The sequence below is a fragment of the Octopus sinensis genome, unplaced genomic scaffold, assembly GCF_006345805.1.
Source record: "Octopus sinensis unplaced genomic scaffold, ASM634580v1 Contig14988, whole genome shotgun sequence".
Lineage (NCBI taxonomy): Eukaryota > Metazoa > Mollusca > Cephalopoda > Octopoda > Octopodidae > Octopus > Octopus sinensis.
In genome coordinates this window covers 28,164-47,831 of record NW_021833457.1, presented here as the reverse complement: position 1 = coordinate 47,831, position 19,668 = coordinate 28,164, and the positions used below count along the sequence as shown (strand labels likewise).

General features: G+C 37.7%; 1 protein-coding gene across 2 annotated transcripts in view; it reads right to left on the bottom strand.

The window, feature by feature from the left end:
* The window catches only part of LOC115230229 (MAM and LDL-receptor class A domain-containing protein 1-like), a 70,194-nt gene that overhangs the window by 24,046 nt on the left and 26,480 nt on the right, over window positions 1–19,668 (bottom strand). For both annotated transcript variants that reach the window (XM_029800445.2, XM_036499577.1), the window contains exons 4-6: window positions 13,319–13,471; window positions 12,483–12,619; window positions 6,636–6,831 (exon numbers count right to left, since the gene is read on the bottom strand). In XM_029800445.2, coding sequence (XP_029656305.1) covers window positions 6,636–6,831; window positions 12,483–12,619; window positions 13,319–13,471 — 486 coding nt within the window. The remainder of the gene's footprint in view (window positions 1–6,635; window positions 6,832–12,482; window positions 12,620–13,318; window positions 13,472–19,668) is intronic.

The following is a 19,668-nucleotide window of genomic DNA, read 5'->3' as shown; positions in this document are numbered from 1 at the left end:
TCAGCTAAACCCACCCTTCAGAATTGTTGGGCAAAGAAACATAAGAGTAAGTATAAGAGACATTTGACATGGTGTAGACCTGTGATTAGTAGTAACTTTTGTATTGCTGTATGAGGCTAAATGAAAGGTAACCTGTGGTTGGCAGAGACATCAAAATGGACTTGAAAATCCTAAAGACCCCTGAAAACCACAAAGCCATCCTGGAACTGTATCTAGTAAGTAAAGAGGTGCTGAGACAAAGAACTTGTGACTGATGGTACCAAATAGAAAGCTTAATTGTTACATTTGTCAGAGTAAAATATACCTTAAATCTAAGTGCACAGAAGAACTGGGAAAAGTAATAAAAATCGTCCACAGCATCAGAAAGAGCAACAAGCCCTAGTTTCCTGAATACCACCAGCCAAAGTTCTGGAGATAGCAAAAGAAATCTCTTTAAGCCCTGTATCACATACAGATGATAAAATGCTTTGTCTCCTAACAATGCCATCATGCTATGAAGAAGACATAATTACAGATGAAATTATGAAGGAAAAAAGGAAAAAAATCACAAAAACAAACATAAAACAATGGAAACATGAGTTGGACGAATTTCTTAAAAACAGTAACAAAATCTCTCATCAGGAGAAAAATGAAGAAAATGCAGAGGTTGAAAATGAACTAAGCATCACTATTCTTTAAAAAAATCAAACTAACAGTTGATAGACAGAATTACACACATCTAGTGGCAAGGACTCTCTAAAGAAGTCATAATAATACAAACACAGTTAGGCACAGAATACAAACAACACACAAAAGATATTTTGTCAAACTTTAAAAAAAAAGAACACTTTCAAGATGTTTGTGTATCTCAGTACCAAATATCTCAAAAAAGGGTTTACTGGTGCATCTGGTCATACTAGACTGCAGTTTGAGAAATGGTTATGTGAATAGGCATATAGAGTTTTCAACTCAACCTAGTCAGGAAATCTTTCATGTCATGTTTCTTTAAACTATATCTTGTTTTAATTACTGTATGTTTTATTGTACATTTTAAATTTATTTCAGAGCAAATACATTGATGAGTATTCATATATATATGTATATGTATGAAAATGTGAGTGTATTAGATGAAATGTAGTTTGGGTTTTATGCTGAGGAGGAGCACTACTGATGCTATCTTTATAGTCAGACAACTGTAGGAGAAATATTTGACTAAGAATAAACCATTGTACTTGGTTCTTGTCGACTTGGAAAAAGCCTTCGACGGAGTACCCCACTGTGTGATATGGTGAGCTCTGAGGAAGCCAAGGGTAGATGAGTGGGTTTTGAAAGCTGTACATGCCATGTACTGAGGTTCAGTCAGGAAGATGAGCATTAACCATGAGTACAGTGACAAATTTAGTGTATAGGTAGGTGTTCATCAGGTATCAGTTCTCAATGCCCTTCTATTCATTGTCTTACAGGCCATAACAGAGGAATTCAAGATTGGTTGTCCTTGGCAACTGCTATATGATGATGGTCTTGCTCTTGCAGTAAATTCTGAGACAGAACTAGAAAAGAAAATTCTGGTGTAGAAGCAAAGCTTGGAATTGAAGGGCCTTAACGTTAACTTAGTAAAGACCAAGATTCTAGTGAGCAAGAAAACAGTCTGGACCCTACCCTCTTTAGGTAAATGGCCCTACTCAATGTGTAGGAAAGGTGTAAGCGGGAATTTCATATGTAGTATGTCATTGTTCAACACAGCTTCAGGTCCAATCAAGCTTTCATTCTTGGCTCAAGCAATAACAGAGGGAAGAGAAATAAAGATTTTAGAATATAGACTAAAAAGACAAGAACCTTATGGAGAGTGTGAACTGTATTGTTTAGTAGTATTTGTTTTGATTTTGAATTTGCTAGGATTTCCTGGGATATTTTCAGGAAAGCCATTGACTGTTTTTTGCCTTTTATAATGATCCCCAGTGCTCCAATCACAGTTAGCTTTGCTTCTGTCTTTAGGTGACACATCCTGCTTGTTTCAGTTTCTAGGCTTTTATATTTGGTAATTTTATCATATTCCTTGACAAGTACATTTTGTTAGATGGTATAGTCATGTCTGTAAATAGGCTAGTGTTGTTTTTGGTGTGTTTAACAATAATAACTCAGCAGTTGGCATTAATTGTGTGATCAGTATATAGTGTAAAGTCATAAAGGACAGTGGTGTCATTACTTCTAACTACTGATTTAGGTTGGTGTTCAAACCAGCTTTCCACATGTTTAGCACTGAGGCTTTTGTACAAAGTCCTGTGAATGTATTGGCCAACTCTGTCGTACCTGGCTTTATATTCTGTTAGAACCAGTGCTGGCCAACCTGGTGGTATATGGTCCAATTATTTCATTATGGACATCACAGACTCTACACATGGAGTGTGCTCCATTTTTTAAGATGTCAACTTAATAATGTTTTGTATATAGACTGTAGTCCTAGGCAGCAAGAATGGATCCCCTGTTTCTACCTTCAGCCCTGAACTTTACAGCCACTGCTGGGTTTATGATTGATCTATATCAGCTTCCCTGGTGTTGTGTAGGTGTCAGGGGTAGACTGAGCTATTGGTCACTCAGGCACTGTTCAAGGGCCTGGAGCTCTGAGGGTCCACCACTCTACATATTAACTATACTGAAACACACATTCAAAGGGGCCCGGTAAACAATTATGCCCAAGGGTCCTTGATATTCTCAGTCCGCCCAGCTAGGTGTTGACGATTTTTACTGCAATCTGTCTTTCAAGGTTTTAGGTCCTTCTGCTTTTGCTTTCCTCTTGTGTACTTTGACTGTCTGTGTTGATTTATGTCAGCTTTGTTAGCATTTTATATTTCTGCAAAGTGTTAATCTGCTCTATATTTCTCAGCTTCTTTGTTTACAGAATGGAGTTTGTTATGGGATTCATGTTCTGTCTCGAACATCCAGTTATGGTTCTTGTTTAAGTACTTCTGCAGATCAATTGTAGCTATTTTATGGGAGAGCTCTATTTGGATTACACCTCTTCCACTTTCTTCCCTTGGCAGATAGAAGTGTTCTATATCTGCCTTTGGATGCTGCATTTAATTGATAGTTGGTAGTGTTCTGGTTTAGTCCATTCTTTGTAGGTCAGCAACGTTCCTGTTGATGACAGTGAAACCATATTATATAACAGGCACTGCTGAATTGTAAATAGATTCTATGTAGTTTTGGGAGTTCAATTCAGTTTCCAGGATCAACTTTATTCTTCTGTAGTACTCCTTTTGAGTTTTCTCCTTCATTTGTGTATGCTGAATACCATCATCCTCATTTATGCCATGATATTTATAAATTCTTTCTGGCTCTCATTCTTTCTTGGTTGCTTCTATGTCTGGTTGAATAAATAATGTCAGTTTTCCACCTTAGAAGTTGTTTTTGTGCATTTGTCATTATCAAAGTGCATATCATTACTGAACTGCTTTATCATTGCTAAAAGTTTTAATTCTTAGTTATTCTTAACATACCACTTTAAATTGTTTATAAAATAGAGATGGTTGATCAGACTAGTTTTGTTATTGCTAAGTTTATATCCATACAGAGTGTTGTTTAGTTCATTTGAAAAAAGAAAAGAGTGCAACACAGAACAAAAGTGGTGAGAGTAAGTCAACTTGGATAATTCTACAGTTTTATTTTATTTTGCCAGACTTTATTGTTGTGGTTAAGACAAAGGGTTTTTGTGCACCAGGCTATATTATATCAGAGAAAATCTGAGATAGCTGAAAGGATTTTGTTTTTGTTAAGAGCTTTCAATATTCACTTATGTCAAAAGATTTCATGTAGCTTATCCATGCAGTATTCAAATTATTATTTTTTTTCTTGTGACAGTTTTCAAGAATCACCCTATTAATGTGAAACTGATATTTAGACCCATAGGAATTTAGTTTACTACATTTTTGTTATGGTATGACTGTGTTTTCTTCAAGAAAGGTGTACATTCTTTCTGTTAGTAGAGTCCTAAATCTGGTAAGTTTTGATGAGACTTATAATGGGTTTATAGTTTCTTAGGTTTTTAGCTTGCTTTGTTTTGGAAAGGAGATACATGGTGCCTTTTGTCAATCACTTTGGAGATTTATCAAGATTCTAAATAATGGTATTGAGTATTACCTTATGGATACCTGTAAGTGCATGCAACAAGTAAGTTGGCATTTGGTCTATTCCTGGTATATTCCATTTGTATGCTTTACTGAGGACCTGTCTCAGTTGTGGCCACTCTTAATTGTTTCCACCTCTGTTGTCCAACTTCCTACATTATTTCATAGTCTCTATTGATACAGGATGCTTCCCCACTGTATTCCTTTTAATTTGCTTCAAATGTTCTTCCAGAATTTCTCATCTTTCTCTGCTTGGTTGTTACTTTACTTCTACTTGCTGTTTCTCTGATTCTCTGTAGAACTTCTAGGTATCCAACTGGAAAATTTTGTTTTTCTATAAAACTTATTTCTCTCAACAAACACACAAGCCCAATGTGCTTTAACTTGAATAAACCCAGGAAGACATGGGACAAAGAGGTGAAGCATGATCTTTGAAATTTGGGCCATACAGAAGCAATGACTAGTGATTGAGACCTTTAGCAATATGCTGTGGTTGAGAAGACCCATCAAGCCAAGCGAAATTGTAGTCCTGGCTGATGCTGGTGTCATATAACTGGCACTCATGCCAGTAACACGTAAAAAGCATCTTTTGAATGTTGGGCCTTATGGAGCCAATGACCAAGAACTTTGGCATTATGTTGTGCTTGAGAAGAAGACCCATCAAGCCAAGAAGAATTGCAGTCATGGCAGATACCGTTGTCACACAAATGGCACCTGTGTCAGTGACAAGTAAAAGCAGCACCCATTACACTCTTGGAGTGGTTGCAATTAGGAAGGGCATCCAGCCAGAGAAACCATGCCAAACTTGACTGGGGGCTGGTGCAGCCATCCAGCTTGCCAGCCTTGGTGAAACCATCCAACCCATGCCAGCATGGACAATGGACACTAAATGATGATGATGAAGTTTTATGATCTCTTGATGTTATGAAGAATGTCTTAGCTAGTAATACATTTCCTTTTCACTTTCCTCAGATTCTTGTAGAATACAGAATGGAACTTGCTGCAGATTGACAATGCATCCTTCAATTCCAATATCCTTCAACTACTTAGGTAGCAGTTTAGGTGATGTGCTAGGGGCACCAATTACCACAGGAACAATTATAACTTTTGCATTCTACAATCTCCTAATTTCTCTGGCTAAGGTCTTGATAGTTCACAATTTTCTTAGTTTCTTTGATGTCCACTCTCCTCTCATATAATACTGTGTAGTCTATGAGCATACACATTATTTTTTTGCCTTCATCTATCATATCTGGTCTCCTTGCTTCAAATAGTATGGTCAGTCTTTATGGAAAAAGCTCATAAAATCCTGTAATTATCATTCACCATCACAATCTGTGACTCATGCCACTGTTCTGTTATTTTGAATGCACACACATGGTTTACATCCCAATATACTCTTTTACTGACACAATCATACTTGTGGATATATTCTTATTGCACTGCCTTACTACATTCACTTAAGAGATGCTTAATGCTTTTACCTTCTATTCCACAGTTGTCTTTGCTCTCTGATTGAGTTTTATCAAACTTTGTTTGCACCAAGTGTGTTCTAATAATTTGTTTCTGAATTGCTACAATTAACAATTCTATTTTTCATTTTAGGTTTTTACCTATCATTCACAACCAGCATTTTTCACTTCCAACATCCTCGGATTGGAGCATGAAATGGCCATGTAAATGCTTCTTTCTAATTAAGTGTCCTGCCATCCTTCTTTTTGCTCTTGAATTCTCTCACTGCTTCAGTGACTTTTTGGACGTCTGCAGAGAGTATTCTTTTTTCATTATGCACAAACACAATTTTTCAAAGCTTATATCAAAGCACTGATGGTGACAGTAATTAATTTATCATCGGCAGCTAGAACTTGACTGTCAATTCCCAGAGGTTTTAATTCTTAGTGGACGTAGTATACTAACTACTGCCTTAGAGCTTTTGATGGAGATAAGGAGATAGAAAAAATTGTAGCTATATTACCATCTCATGAGCCCCGTCATTATTCTTTTCTGCCACTAAGTTCATTCTGCTAAGTTCATAGCAGCATGTCATTCTTTCATTCTTCAGTTCTGATGAAATATTTGTTAAAAATTATAATGCAGTATCCTGTATGTTGAAAACCTATATTATTCATCCGAAGATGGTGATATATTTTCAAATTGATATAATGCTTGCGTTGTTCGATTAAATGGAGCCGCCTGAAATGGCTGTAATGAACTAATACCTTAATCTCCTTGTTACTTATTTACTTTCTACACACACAAATAAAACTATGTATCTATATTTATATGTATCTCTCTCTCTCTTTCTCTCTTTATATATATATATATATATAATAAACCTTTACATAAATAAATAACATGAAATACACGAAGGGACGAACAAAACGACAAACGATATATATACATATATATATGTATGTATGTATGTATGTATGTATGTTTGTATGTATGTATGTATGTATGTATGTATGTATTATATTATCATGTACTTTCAGTGAGAGAAAGAGAGCAAGAGAGTTAGCAAAAAAATCTCACCTTGACATTCTTCTTCCAAGAAACCAACATTCGTGAGACCAATATATTGACCCATTCCATACCCATGTGTTACAATAAATTCAATATCTGTATCTTCATTTGTTACCTGAACACATCCAGATAGCCATGCAAATGATGGAGCAACACTAACTTCTTCAAACACAAGTTCCTTTCCTTTTGCAGTTTCAATCTCAATCTGAAAAATATATATATACATATTATATGATAGTTTGCATACATACATGTGTGCATGCACACACGCACACACACACACACACACACACACCACACACACACACACACACCACACACACACACACACACACACACACACACACACACAGGGATTGTAACCAAATGAGGTTTATTTTCCAACGTAGTCCACTTGCTGTGCACACACGTCTTCCATCACTGCTGCAATGCTTGAATCCCATTGGTGAACAAGCTTTTAACCTGTTGGTCAAAAATGTCATCAAAAGTAGGTGTAACATCATTATCACTGCGACTCTGGTTTGCAGCCAAATGTTTTGTCATGTTTGAAAACAGACAATAGTCAGATGGGGCCAAATCAGGAGAATAGGGAGTTTAAATCACAGCCAGGCTTTGCAGTCATTAAAATCAAGGACTTGTGTACTGGAGCATTGTCCTGATGAAACAAAACTCCTTTCGTCAGTTTTCTTGGGCGTTTGGCTTTCATAGCCTTTTGTAACTCTCACGGCATATTGGTGTAGCCCTTTTCAATAAACACAATCCTTTTTGCGTCCCCAAAACTGAGGCCTTCATTTTCCCTGCAGATGAAACATCCTTGGCCTTCGCTGGAGAAAATGAGGGGTATTTCCACTGCCTGAATTATCTCTTAGTCTCTGACTCAAAGTGATGACATCAACACTCATCCTGGATTAAGAAACATCCAGGAAAACTATTTGAATCTGCCTTAAACAATGTCAGATTTTCCCGTGATGTCATCAGGTTGGTGTGCTTTTGATCAGAAACCTCTGTCATGCTGAGTTCATCGTGCAAAATATTCTCAACTTTCTCATGGGATGTGCTGATGGCATTGGCTACTTGATCTATAGTCAATTGCCTATCATCCATTACAATCAATGTTTTCCTCGGTGATGGCACTTGCACGACGTCAAGACCTTGGGTCATCTTCAAGACTCTCCCTTTCCTCTTCTAAATTTAGCTGCCCACTTTTGTACTGCTGATCTTATAGTGTCACCCCCTAATGTATCAACAATGTCGGCATGAATGTCGTTGGGGGTTAAAAACTTTTTCTGCAGGTACTTGTTAACCCCACAATGTTGAATTATGTTCATTTGCAAGAGAAGTCATAACTACTTACTTTTAAAGTCTTTGAGAAGTCACGTGTCAGTTTGGTTGGAAAGAAACATTACATCATCATCGTTGTCGTTTAATATTTGCTCTCCATACAGGCATGAGTTGGATGGTTTAACTAAGAACTAGCAAGCCAGGGAGCTGCACTAGGTTCCAATATGATTTGGCATGGTTTCTACTGCTGGATGTCTTTCCTAACATTAACCACTCCGAGAGTGTAGTGAGTGCTTTTCACGTGCCATCGACACCGGAGCCAGTTAGATAGCTTTGGCATCATCCACGCTCGAATGGTGCTTTTTATGTTCCACCGGCACGGATGTCATTCAGGTGGCACTGGCATCATCCATGCTCGAATGGTGCTTTTTATGTGTCACTGGCATCATCCATGCTCGAATGGTGCTTTTTATGTGTCACTGGCACGAGAGCGTCAGGTGGAACTGGCATCAGCCATGCTCTAATGGTGTTTTTTACAGGCAGCACTGGCATTGGCCACGACTACAATTTCACTCGGTTCAACAGGTGTTCACAAGCACGGCATATCGACCAATGATAAAAGGGTGGTTTTAAATGGCCCAGTTATGCAACACTGGCATCGGCCACGACTACAATCTTACTTAGCTTGCCATGTCTTTTCAAGCATGGCATATCTCCAAAAGTTTCGGTCACTTGTCATTGCCTCTGTGAAGTCCAACGTTCGAAGGTCATGCTTCACTACCTCATCCCATGTCTTCCTGGGTCTACCTCTTCCAAAAAATTCCCTTCACTGTTAGGGTGTGACACTTCTTCAAGCAACTATCCTCATCCATATGCATCACATGACCATACCAGTGCAGTCGTCTTTCTTGCACAATGCATGCAATATTTCATAGCTCTTTCATTAATCCTTCATAGTCAGCTTATGAATTTTTTTGCCCATCCTCATATGCAACATTTAGGCTAACTTGATGATTTTTTATGTCACCTTTTTTCAATAACAGCTTGATGTTTTGGTGAACAATCAATAGTATTGGAGAGCATGACGATTAAAGAGGTAGTTGAGAAAAAGTTAGATGGCATGAGAACAGGAAACCATCTAACTATTGGAAAAAGGTTACCAGTATCATAATTATTTGCACCAGATATCAAAATGTCAACATTATGCCCACTGATCAATACTTTGTAAACACTGTAAAGGCTGTATGATGTGAGATGAAGATCATGGAAACCAATTTCTCCCAAACTGTGATGGTTTTTGGGTGTGTCTCTAGTGTGGGTGATGTCATTCCACTCCACATCTTTGAATAGTGCTTTATGCTCAGTTTTGACAGCTGTTTGAAGCTGTTGGAAACTGTGGTCAGACTCTAGCTGGAGGCAGTTGCTGCAAGAAGACCATATGTCTGGAAGCAAGATTTGGCTCCTTGCCATACTTCTGGAAAGAGTCAGAAGTGGTTGCCTGAGAATTTCTATAACTTTACTAGCCCCCATTTCTGGCCTCCTTATTCTCCTGGTTGTAATCACATAGATTATGTTGTAGGAAAAATCGTACACTCCATCCCACGTGACAAAGTGGGATGAACCAGCCGCTACAAAAGTCAGACAGTCAGTCGTTGTAGGAAGTCAGTAGTAGTAGAATCATCGTATGAGTTCTTAGTTGGAGCCAGTGTCGGTTACATGATATATACGAGTTTGAGTTATTGTTAAGATAGACGCTCAAATCATTGTCTTGCGGAGCTATCAACAATAGCACAACAGACATGTCAAAGATAATAAGATGCGAAATATCACCACAATATAATAGTGGCGATAAGTAAATTATAGTACTGACAACAGTTTACAAGCGGATGAAGATCCACATTATAACAATGTCGACGAAGATATAAACAATTCATGCAAACAACGTTGAAAAAAAGAATTTTTTTCATGAGTAAAACAATTTACATGGACAACAATGAAAAAATGTTCACATGGAGATATTAAAACTTCAAGAGGAGTAACAAACATTTTTATTGTATGTATTTTACGAAAAATCCGTGAAATTAGGGAAAACCTGTTAGAGGGTTTAGTTGAGTTGTAAAAACAGCAACAACAACAATTCAAAGACCAAGAACAACAACAAATGTTACAGCAACAAATGCTATAACTAATGAAGTCGGTAACAAAACTGAAAAATACCTTTTCACCAGACCATGTAGCAAATTCTATAAATGAATTTAAATATAACTGAGAAGAAGGAATCACTTTCGAGGCATATTACCGAAGATTTGAACAAATATTCGTAAAAGAATGTTAAGACTGGACAGGCGAAATGAAAAAACCTCTAATTCTGAGGAAACTGGTGGCGATAAAGCATAAGAAATACTGTATCTTTGCCTAAAACCGTATACTCTGCACTGTGGTTGGCATTAGAAAGAGCATTCAGCCATAGAAATACTGCCAAAACAGACACTGGAGCTGGACAAGTCCTTTGACCTGTCAGATCCTATCAAATCATTCAACTCTTGGCAGTATAATAGAATATGGACACTAAGCAATGATGATAATGGTGATGTTGATATGTGCGTGCGTGTGTATTTACACACACACACACACACACACACCACACACACACACACACATCAGTATCATTTTCATCTTTTTTTATCCATTTTAATGCTGAAATGGTTTGGATGGGCCATCATGGCTTGACTTCTTAGAAGGTACTACAATGTCCTTGGATGTTTTCAAATACTTTCTGCCATTGGATGCTCTTCATAACACCAAATACTTTACAGAGTGTTCTGAATGCATTTTATCATGGCACTGGCACTGAAGAGGTCACAAACTTCTCAAAATAACAACACTAAAGGGACTTCTTGTTCCTATGTTGCCTCTACTTATTAGTCATTCATCAACTACATCACAGTGTGTTCAGTATGCATTTCATCATGGCATTAACAGTAGTAAAGTTGCCTGGTATTTTGAAGCATGTAAAAGACTGCATTGTCCTTCATCACCCACTTTTGTTTTTTACCAGCAGAAATAATTGTTCCCTAAACTTTCTCCAACTTGTTCAATTACATTTTCAGGTCACCGACCTTTGCAGCTAATTAGGTCACCTAGATTAACAGAAGTTACCTATTACTGCTAGAGAGCTTTCAAGGTATTTAAGAAAATCTAGTTTTTGTGTCTCTGTGGACTTATGAAGTCTACTTTCTCTGTGAGCGTACTTGATATCTCACTATATAGTTTGTGTGTCCATAGTTTACACAAGGTACGCCATATAGAATTATTACCCCCTTCATTTCTGTATACTGAGCATGGCCAATTCACTGACATTTGATTTGGCCCTTTCTTATTTTCTACTTGCTGTCACCTTAATCTTTGCTATGTTTACTTTGAAGGTTCTCTGTAGATTTGGCAATAAATCAAAAAGAATATTACATTAATAATACATCCCAGTCCCCAAAATTGATTCAGAAAAAGGCTAGAAATACATTCCTATACTGATTTAATAAATTTATAAGTTCTATGGTGTTATATCATATCTCTTATATACAGATTGTTCAACATATTCTAGTACACAGTTCATATCCTCATTGGAATACTCATTTATGTTTGTGACATGTGACAAAAGCATTTAATTCTTGTAAAGGATAAGTCAAGAAAATAAAGTTTATGTCTGTCAGTAGCTGGAGCATTGTAAAATTGATAAGTGTTCTGATAGTTTGAAATACTGGATTTAAGTTCCTTTGTGGTGCCTTAGAAAACACTGGGAAAATAATTTGGTAATTAGATTCAGACCAAAGTCATTATTATTTATATTGAATTTAAACTGTAGTTTTAATTAAGAATTAGTGAAACTAAGTTATATTGCATGAAACTAAGATACATTCCAAAGATCCATTGCATAGAGAAAAATACTCCAGTGTTTCATTAATGAGAGCCCTAAAATTCTTGAAACTCCCTATCATCAAGATTGATTATTTCTATCATAGACATAAGACATTGCTAGTCATTGTAAAAGTACCGTTGATTTTATAACTGATTGTTGTGCATTATCAATCATCCATTTGTTTTCATAAAAATATTTCTCTGTGAATATGCTTATCATTTGAAGAGAAAAACTATTTGACCATAGGCACAGGAGTGGCTGTGTGGTAAGTAGCTTGCTAACCAACCACATGGTTCCGGGTTCAGTCCCACTGCGTGGCATCTTGGGCAAGTGTCTTCTTCTATAGCCCCGGGCCGACCAATGCCTTGTGAGTGGATTTGGTAGACGGAAACTGAAAGAAGCCTGTCGTATATATGTATATATATATGTATTTGTGTGTATGTTTGTGTCTGTGTTTGTCCCCCTAGCATTGCTTGACAACCAATGCTGGTGTGTTTACGTCCCCGTCACTTAACGGTTCGGCAAAAGAGACCGATAGAATAAGTACTGAGCTTACAAAGAATAAGTCCCAGGGTCGATTTGCTCGACTAAAGGCAGTGCTCCAGCATGGCCACAGTCAAATGACTGAAACAAGTAAAAGAGAAAGAGAAAGAGAATACCTGAAGTTTGCCAGCTCCTTGCTGGAGATAATAATCAAAGAATAAACTATGGCCTGCTGGGGGTTCAACATTTGGAAAAGAAAGATGTGTCACGTCTTCAGGTTTGCCATTTATAGAATCAACATACATGTAATAGTCTGAAAGAAAAGCAAGAAAATGGGAATTAAAGGACAAAACAATGACATGTTCATTACTAGTTTCTTTTATTGCCAAAAAAGTAGTTGATAAGGAACACTATAAGAACAAATGACAGCATTATTTCCTCCTCTTCCTTCTCTTATTTTGATTGTGAATGTTAACGTATGATGGACTCTCCTGTGGAAGATGATGTATATGTGTTCAGTTTTTGCTGAATGTCCTGCACAAGTGAATTGTTTATAGTAATCAAATGCTTGTGCTGTACATAAGCTCCCTCCCTCCATTCAATCGACATTTGCTGAACAGATGCGTGGTGTACAACATGTCTGGTGTCGAAGTGTTCACAGAGCAACGTGAGATGAAGTGTTTTGTTCAAGAATACAATGCACCATCCAGTCTAGGAACTGAAACTATGATCTCATGATCATGAATGCAACACCCTAACCACTAGGCCATGTGTCCTGAATGCATTCACTACTACTACTACTGCTGTGGTAGCAACTGTAAGTAGTAGTAGTAGCTTCAGCAGCAGTTGGAGGAGTAGGAGAAGCACTATAAATATCTCAAATTTAGTAAAATGTCAAAATATAATGGATTTTTTAAAGAGGAAATTTTACTGAAGGTATCTTAACCTTAATAATAACTATTTGATAACGGTTTACAGAATATATGATAATGCATTATAATATCTGACTTACGTCTGTCATTTGAGTAGCGATGAAGATATGGAATCTCTCGGTAATCTGAAGAAGATCCTTGGCTCCAGTTATATCTGGTATTCTCTGGACATTTAACTTGGAAATTGCACAGATGTACTTCTTTGAATTTGCAAAAATGGTATGTAAGACCCACTGTTGAAACACATGATCAATAAAATTAGTGAATTTATAGAAGACAAAATAAAATGGAAAATCATATAGTTAATTTAAATCATCAAATAATTTATTTGAAATATAAGCTTTGAACAATGAAAGTATAAGAATGTGCAACAAGAATAGTAAATTTATTCAATATTTTAAGTCTGATAAGTTCAAATTGGGAAATGAAAAATGTTAAATTAATGGTATTACATTTCCCTTGAAGACTTTAAATCACATTACATTCTCTGATATGACCGTTGATAAAAATAACATAAATTTGCATATTAAAAAAGAATCAAGCATACAAAGCATAAGACAACTGAAAAATTAGTTGAAAAACTGTCTCAAGAATTTATAGGTTAATATCAATGTCATTCCCTGCTCATCTTTTTATTATACTCTATGTTTATGGAACTTTCCATGATAGTTCTGATATTGTGTACAATTAACATTTCATTTTAAAGATTTTATTTCATGTTTAGAACTTATTAAAGACAAAATATTGAATAGACTTTTTATTCTTCAACATCGTGGTACTTATCATTATTCTTCTTTGTTTAAAACTATGCATTCATATTATCAAAAATAATAACTCCCGTATTATCTACCTATATAAAGAGGAAAAAAACTTGCACACTTTGACTTTGTTAAGGATTCAATGACACTAGATATGCTAAGATTGAGCTGAAAATTGGCAAGGATACTAAATGCGTGGTGAGGATGCGACCCGCGATGGTTAAAATTTGCAAGCTATAAAGATGTGGTTGCTATGGCAAAAATATTGATTTTTAAAAATATTTCAGCATTCAGAAATAGATATGTTTTAAGGGGAACAACTCAGTAGTTTCAATGATTACATTTACAAGTAACGACTGTGCATAAATATCAAGATTACTTATCTGTTGCGAAATAATGTGTGTGTGCATGTGTGCGTGTGTGCGTGCATGAGTGTGTGCATGTGTGTGTGTGTGTGTGTGTGCATGCATACGAGCGCGAGAGTAGCTGTTAATTCAATCGAACATAAAGAAATAAAAAAAGGAGTTAAAAAAGCAATTAATAATCTTAAGAATAAATACATCAAACTTGATAGTATAAAAGGTAGCAAAGAATGATAAAAGATAGTAAGAGTAGAAATTAATATTATTTTTAGCATATAAGGGATCCACTGAGTGGTCTCTACTCTTGTCTATCTACCTATATAAAGAGGAAAAAAACTTGCATACTTTGGCTTTGGTAAGGATTCAATGGCACTAGACGTGTTAGGATTGAGCTGAAAATTTACACACCTATAGAAGGCGTGGTGTAGTTAAGGCCAGAGTAGGTTTCAAGTCTCTATCTAGATAACAAAGGCCCAAAACAATGCATTTTCTGCGAGTGAGTGGATGTCATACACTATTGCCTTGAGTTGTTGGATTCTATGCGTGACTGTGCACGTGTTTGCATGAATGCAACAGAAAAATGGGGCAAAAACACGTTCAATTTTTGTGTTTTTTGAAAAACAAGATATGAGCATATACGTAGAAAAATTTCCTGAATCGATTGGAGCAAGTTTGAATTCTCTAGCTTGAAAAATGCAAATTCTAGCAGTTTTGGGTGTGCCATTTTAAGGAGTTCTCAGTTGAAAATGGTGTCAAAAATAGCTCAAAATAAGAGAATTATTTTGCAGACTGAATTGCCACAAAAATCGAATGGGAAGTGCTCTTTATATATATAAAGCTGAAGTTGTCGGTGTATGGCAGGTTTGGTAGCCTTCAACTAAAACCATCTCCTCCGAGACCCTGCGGTGCAAGTTGACCAAAATTGGGAGTATGATAGAAAAAGGCTTGCTCTTCATTCCATAGAAGAAAAAATTCCAAATTATTTACATCAAAAAGATGCTTTTTTCTTTGCAAATCCCTATTTTTTTTACAATTTTTTGACTGCTGTGTCGCCATTTTTGGTGTATTTCAACCAGAAGAATGTTCACTTAAAGAGAATAACAAGCTACAAAATGCAAAATTTTTACTTTTCAAAAATTCCAATTCTAAAGGGTCGAAACAAACCTGAGCAATGCAGGGCGATACTGCTAGTACTATATAAATTTTCTTTTTAATTTCTGTAAGTTTCAACCATTCTAAATATTTTTAGAAGTTTGGTAGGTGATATAAAAGATTAACTAGGATTACTTACTATTAGTATAAATATATTCCTAAAAACTCTTTTAGTAGAATATTTGAAAATTCAATGATCTGATGATAAAATTGAAACTATGGACTCTTGGTTTGGACAAAATTGATATATGTTTAAGTATGAGAGTGCATAGCTGAATGGCTAAGTAGTTCACTTCTCTAACAAAAGATTTTAGATTCTATTCTACTTTCTTGGCATGTAGAGAAAGTTTCTGCTTCAAATCCTTGGATTAATTCAACCATTCTGAATGAACTGGGTAGATAGAAAAATATGATCATCATCATCGTTTAACATCTGTTTTCCATGCTCACATGGGTTGGACGATTTGACTGAGGTCGGGAGAGCCAGCGGCTGCACCAGGCTCCTATCTGATCGAACAATATTTCTACAGCTGGATGCCCTTCCTGATGCCAGCCACTCCAAGATTATAGTGGGTGCTTTTTACATGCCACTGGCACAAGAGCCAGTCAGGTGAGCCTAGCATCGATCACATTTGGATAGTGCTTTTTATGTGCCACCAGCATGGAGGCCAGTCAGAGGGTACTGGTATTGGCCATGTTTAGATAGTGCTTTTTACGTGCCACCGGCACAGGAGCCAGTCAGGGAGTACTGGCATCAGCCACATTTGGATGGTGCTTTTTATGTGCCACTGGCAAAGGAGCCAGTCAAGGAATACTGGCATTGGCCACATTCAGATGAAGCTTTTTACGTGCCAGTCAGGGAGCACTGGCCACAGCTATGGTATTGGTTTCACTTGACTCAACAGTCTTCTCAAGCATATCATATCACCCGATACATTAGGAATACTCTTAACTGGGCCAGACATGCATAGCTGCGATCTCACTTTAGTTGCCGGGTCTTCTCAATCACAGCATATCTCCAAAGGTCTCGGTTTCCTGTCATTACCTCTATGAGGCCCAATGTTTGAAGGCCATGCTTCACCATCTCATCCTATGTCTGCCTGGGTCTAACACTTCCATAGGTTCCTTCAACAGTTAGTGAGTTACGCTTCCTCACACAACTGTCCTCATCCATACATAATACATGACCATACCAGCACAGTTGTCTCTCTTGTACACTACATTTGATGCTTTTTATGCCCAACTTTTCTCTCAAGGCGCTTACACTCTGTCATGTATGCACACTGACATTACACATCCAGCGGATCATACTAGCTTCATTTCTTTCAAGCCTATGCATATCCTCAACAGTCATGGCTCGTGTTTCACTGCTGTGTAGCATGGTAGTTGACACACATGCATCATACAGTCTACCTTTTATCCTGAGCAAGAGGCCCTTAGTTGACAGCAGAAGTAGGAGTTCCCTGAACTTTGCCCAGGCTATTCTTATTCTAGCCACTACACTCTCAGAGCAACCACCCCCACTACTGACTTGGTTGCCTAGGTAGCGGAAGCTATTAACTACTTCTAGTTTCTTCCCCTGGCATGTGACGGAATCTATTTTCTGTATATCTTCAGTGTTTATTGCCCCTGTGCACCTGCCACACACAAAAACTATCTTCCCGGTTAACCTTCCATTGATATTGCTGCACCTTTTATGTGTCCTTAGCTTATACTGGGTACATCGCATGGAGTTTCTACCCATGCCTTTTCTACAGATTGAGCAGGGCCATCTACCTGAAGGGGTTTGTGATTTGACAGCCTTCCTACTTACTAAGACTTTGGTTTTTGCTAGGTGAACCCTAAGGCACTTCAATTCTAGACCTTGCCGGACTTTGTCTCTAGTTCTGGCAGTGACTTAGTTATTAGAGCAAGGTCTTCAGCATAGAGTAGCTCCCAGGGGCATCCAATCTTGAATTGGAGGACTATAATGAATAAGAGGGGTGTTGAAGATTGATCCTTGATGGATCCATACTTCTACTCGGAAGTTTTCACTATACTCATTGCCAACCCTCACCTTACAGCATTCCTGTACAGGGCTTGTACAGCTCTTACCAATCACTTGTCTACCCCCAGTTTCCAAGTTGACCATCAGATAACAGATTGGGGGACCGTGTTGAAGGCTTTCTCTGAGTCAACAAAAGCCAATTACATAGGTTTATCTTTGGCTAGATATTTCTCCTGAAGTTGCCTTAACAGAAATATATCATCAGTGGTGCTTCTGGCTGGCACAAAACCAAACTGCATCTCATCTAGGCAAACTCTCTCCCTAATTAGTTGGGCTGTGACCCTCTCTGTAACTTTCATCACATGAATCAATAATTCAATACACCTGTAGTTATTTCTATCTAAAGCATCACTTTTCTTCTTGCAGCAGTTGATTATGGTGCTGCTACACCAGTCATTGGGTATGACTCCTTCATTAACCACCTGATTTATGATGTGGGTGACAATACCATAGCCCACACCGCCAGATATTTTAAGCATCTTGCGGTGATTTCTGATGGGTGAGGTGCTTTTCCTGTCTTCATATCCTTAATTGCTTTATCTGCCAGGGTACAGTTGATTTGGGTAGCTGGTCTCTCAATTGGGTCAACCTTTGGCAGACTCTCCTCCCCCCATTCTCCACATTCAGCAGTGTTTCATAATGGCATCTCCAAGCCTCTTTCTTTGCAGAATCATTAAATGCAAGGGTACCATCATCCATGCAGACACATTTCTCTCCATTACATCATGGTTTTCTCTCACATACTGTCTTGCAATCCGAAATACTTGAGTTCTCTGGTTCTCATGTCGCTGAACATTGGCAAACTTCTTCTTTTCTGCTACTCCCTTGGCTATATATACCTGTCTTCTAGCTTCTCTTTTGCCTATCTGATACATTCTCCTGCTACCCCAACTCTTCCAGGCTTTCCAAGCCTGTTTCTTTACAGTATAGGCCCTGTCTACAGTATTGCTCTACCACCATGTTACCCTCTGCCTGGAAGGGACTTTGCACCAACCACAGATTTGGTCTGTAGCACTCAGCAAGCTGTCTCGCAGGAATTCCCAGCTGCCTTCTATGTCAGGACTGTAGCTCCTCCTCCTTATCATTAAATTTCTCAATAAGGATATCCCTAAATCTCTGACCACATGAAGGGTTCTTAAGCTTGCAATCCTTCTTTTCCAGATTGATCTGCTTTTTGGCATCCTTCAGGCCCCAAGTCTAAAGTCACTAATAACTGGTCTATGCTGGGGGGCACATTCTTCACCAGGGAGGGTCTTTGTATTTAAGAGCAACTATGCATCCCACTCTCTGGTAAGAATTAAATCAATCTGGCTAGCAGAGTCACCTGATTGAAAGATTATCAGGTGGCTAGCTGGCTTCCTGAAGTTGGTGTTGCAGATCAATAGGTTATTTGCATCACAGAACTCTAGGAGTCTAGTTCCCTCTTCATTTCTGGTACTAACTCCGTGGCCCCATGTACACCATGGAAGATAACAGTTTGCTGTCTGACATGCCCATTAAAATCTCCAGCCACAAAGATGAGATCATTGTCACTTGTCTTTGAGGTAGCCTGCAGAAAAATATCATAAAAGTGATCTTTCTGTTCATTTGGTAGGCCCGATTATAGGGCATAGGCAGAGATAATTGTAGATATACCATTCTGCAAAACTAGCCTGGGTTTAAGTACTCTATCGCACACCCTCACTACCTCTATGACCTTATCTACCCATTTCTCTGCAAGAAGTATGCCCACACCCCTATTCCATTACTATTACCTTCCCAGAAGAGTTTATATCTATCTGCTTTGCTTGTGAGGACTCTGGCTGAAGCCCCTCTTCACCTTACCTCTTGCATGCAGCATACATCAATATGTCTCCATTCAAGCACATGTGGAAGGCTTTCTAATGGATCCCTGTACTAATCCTAGGATGCAGTCTTATAAGATAATGTTATACAGAGTTTGTTGGAGGACTGTGCTAAAGGTATGAGAGTTTAAGGAATGTCCAACAATTTACTCTAAAAGACAATGAGGAGGAAGCTTTATTAATCAGACAAATGGAATTCTCATTTGTCAAAAAATCATACTAGGTTCAATAATTAATTTTTCTGAGTAAGGGATGTAAAATAATTAT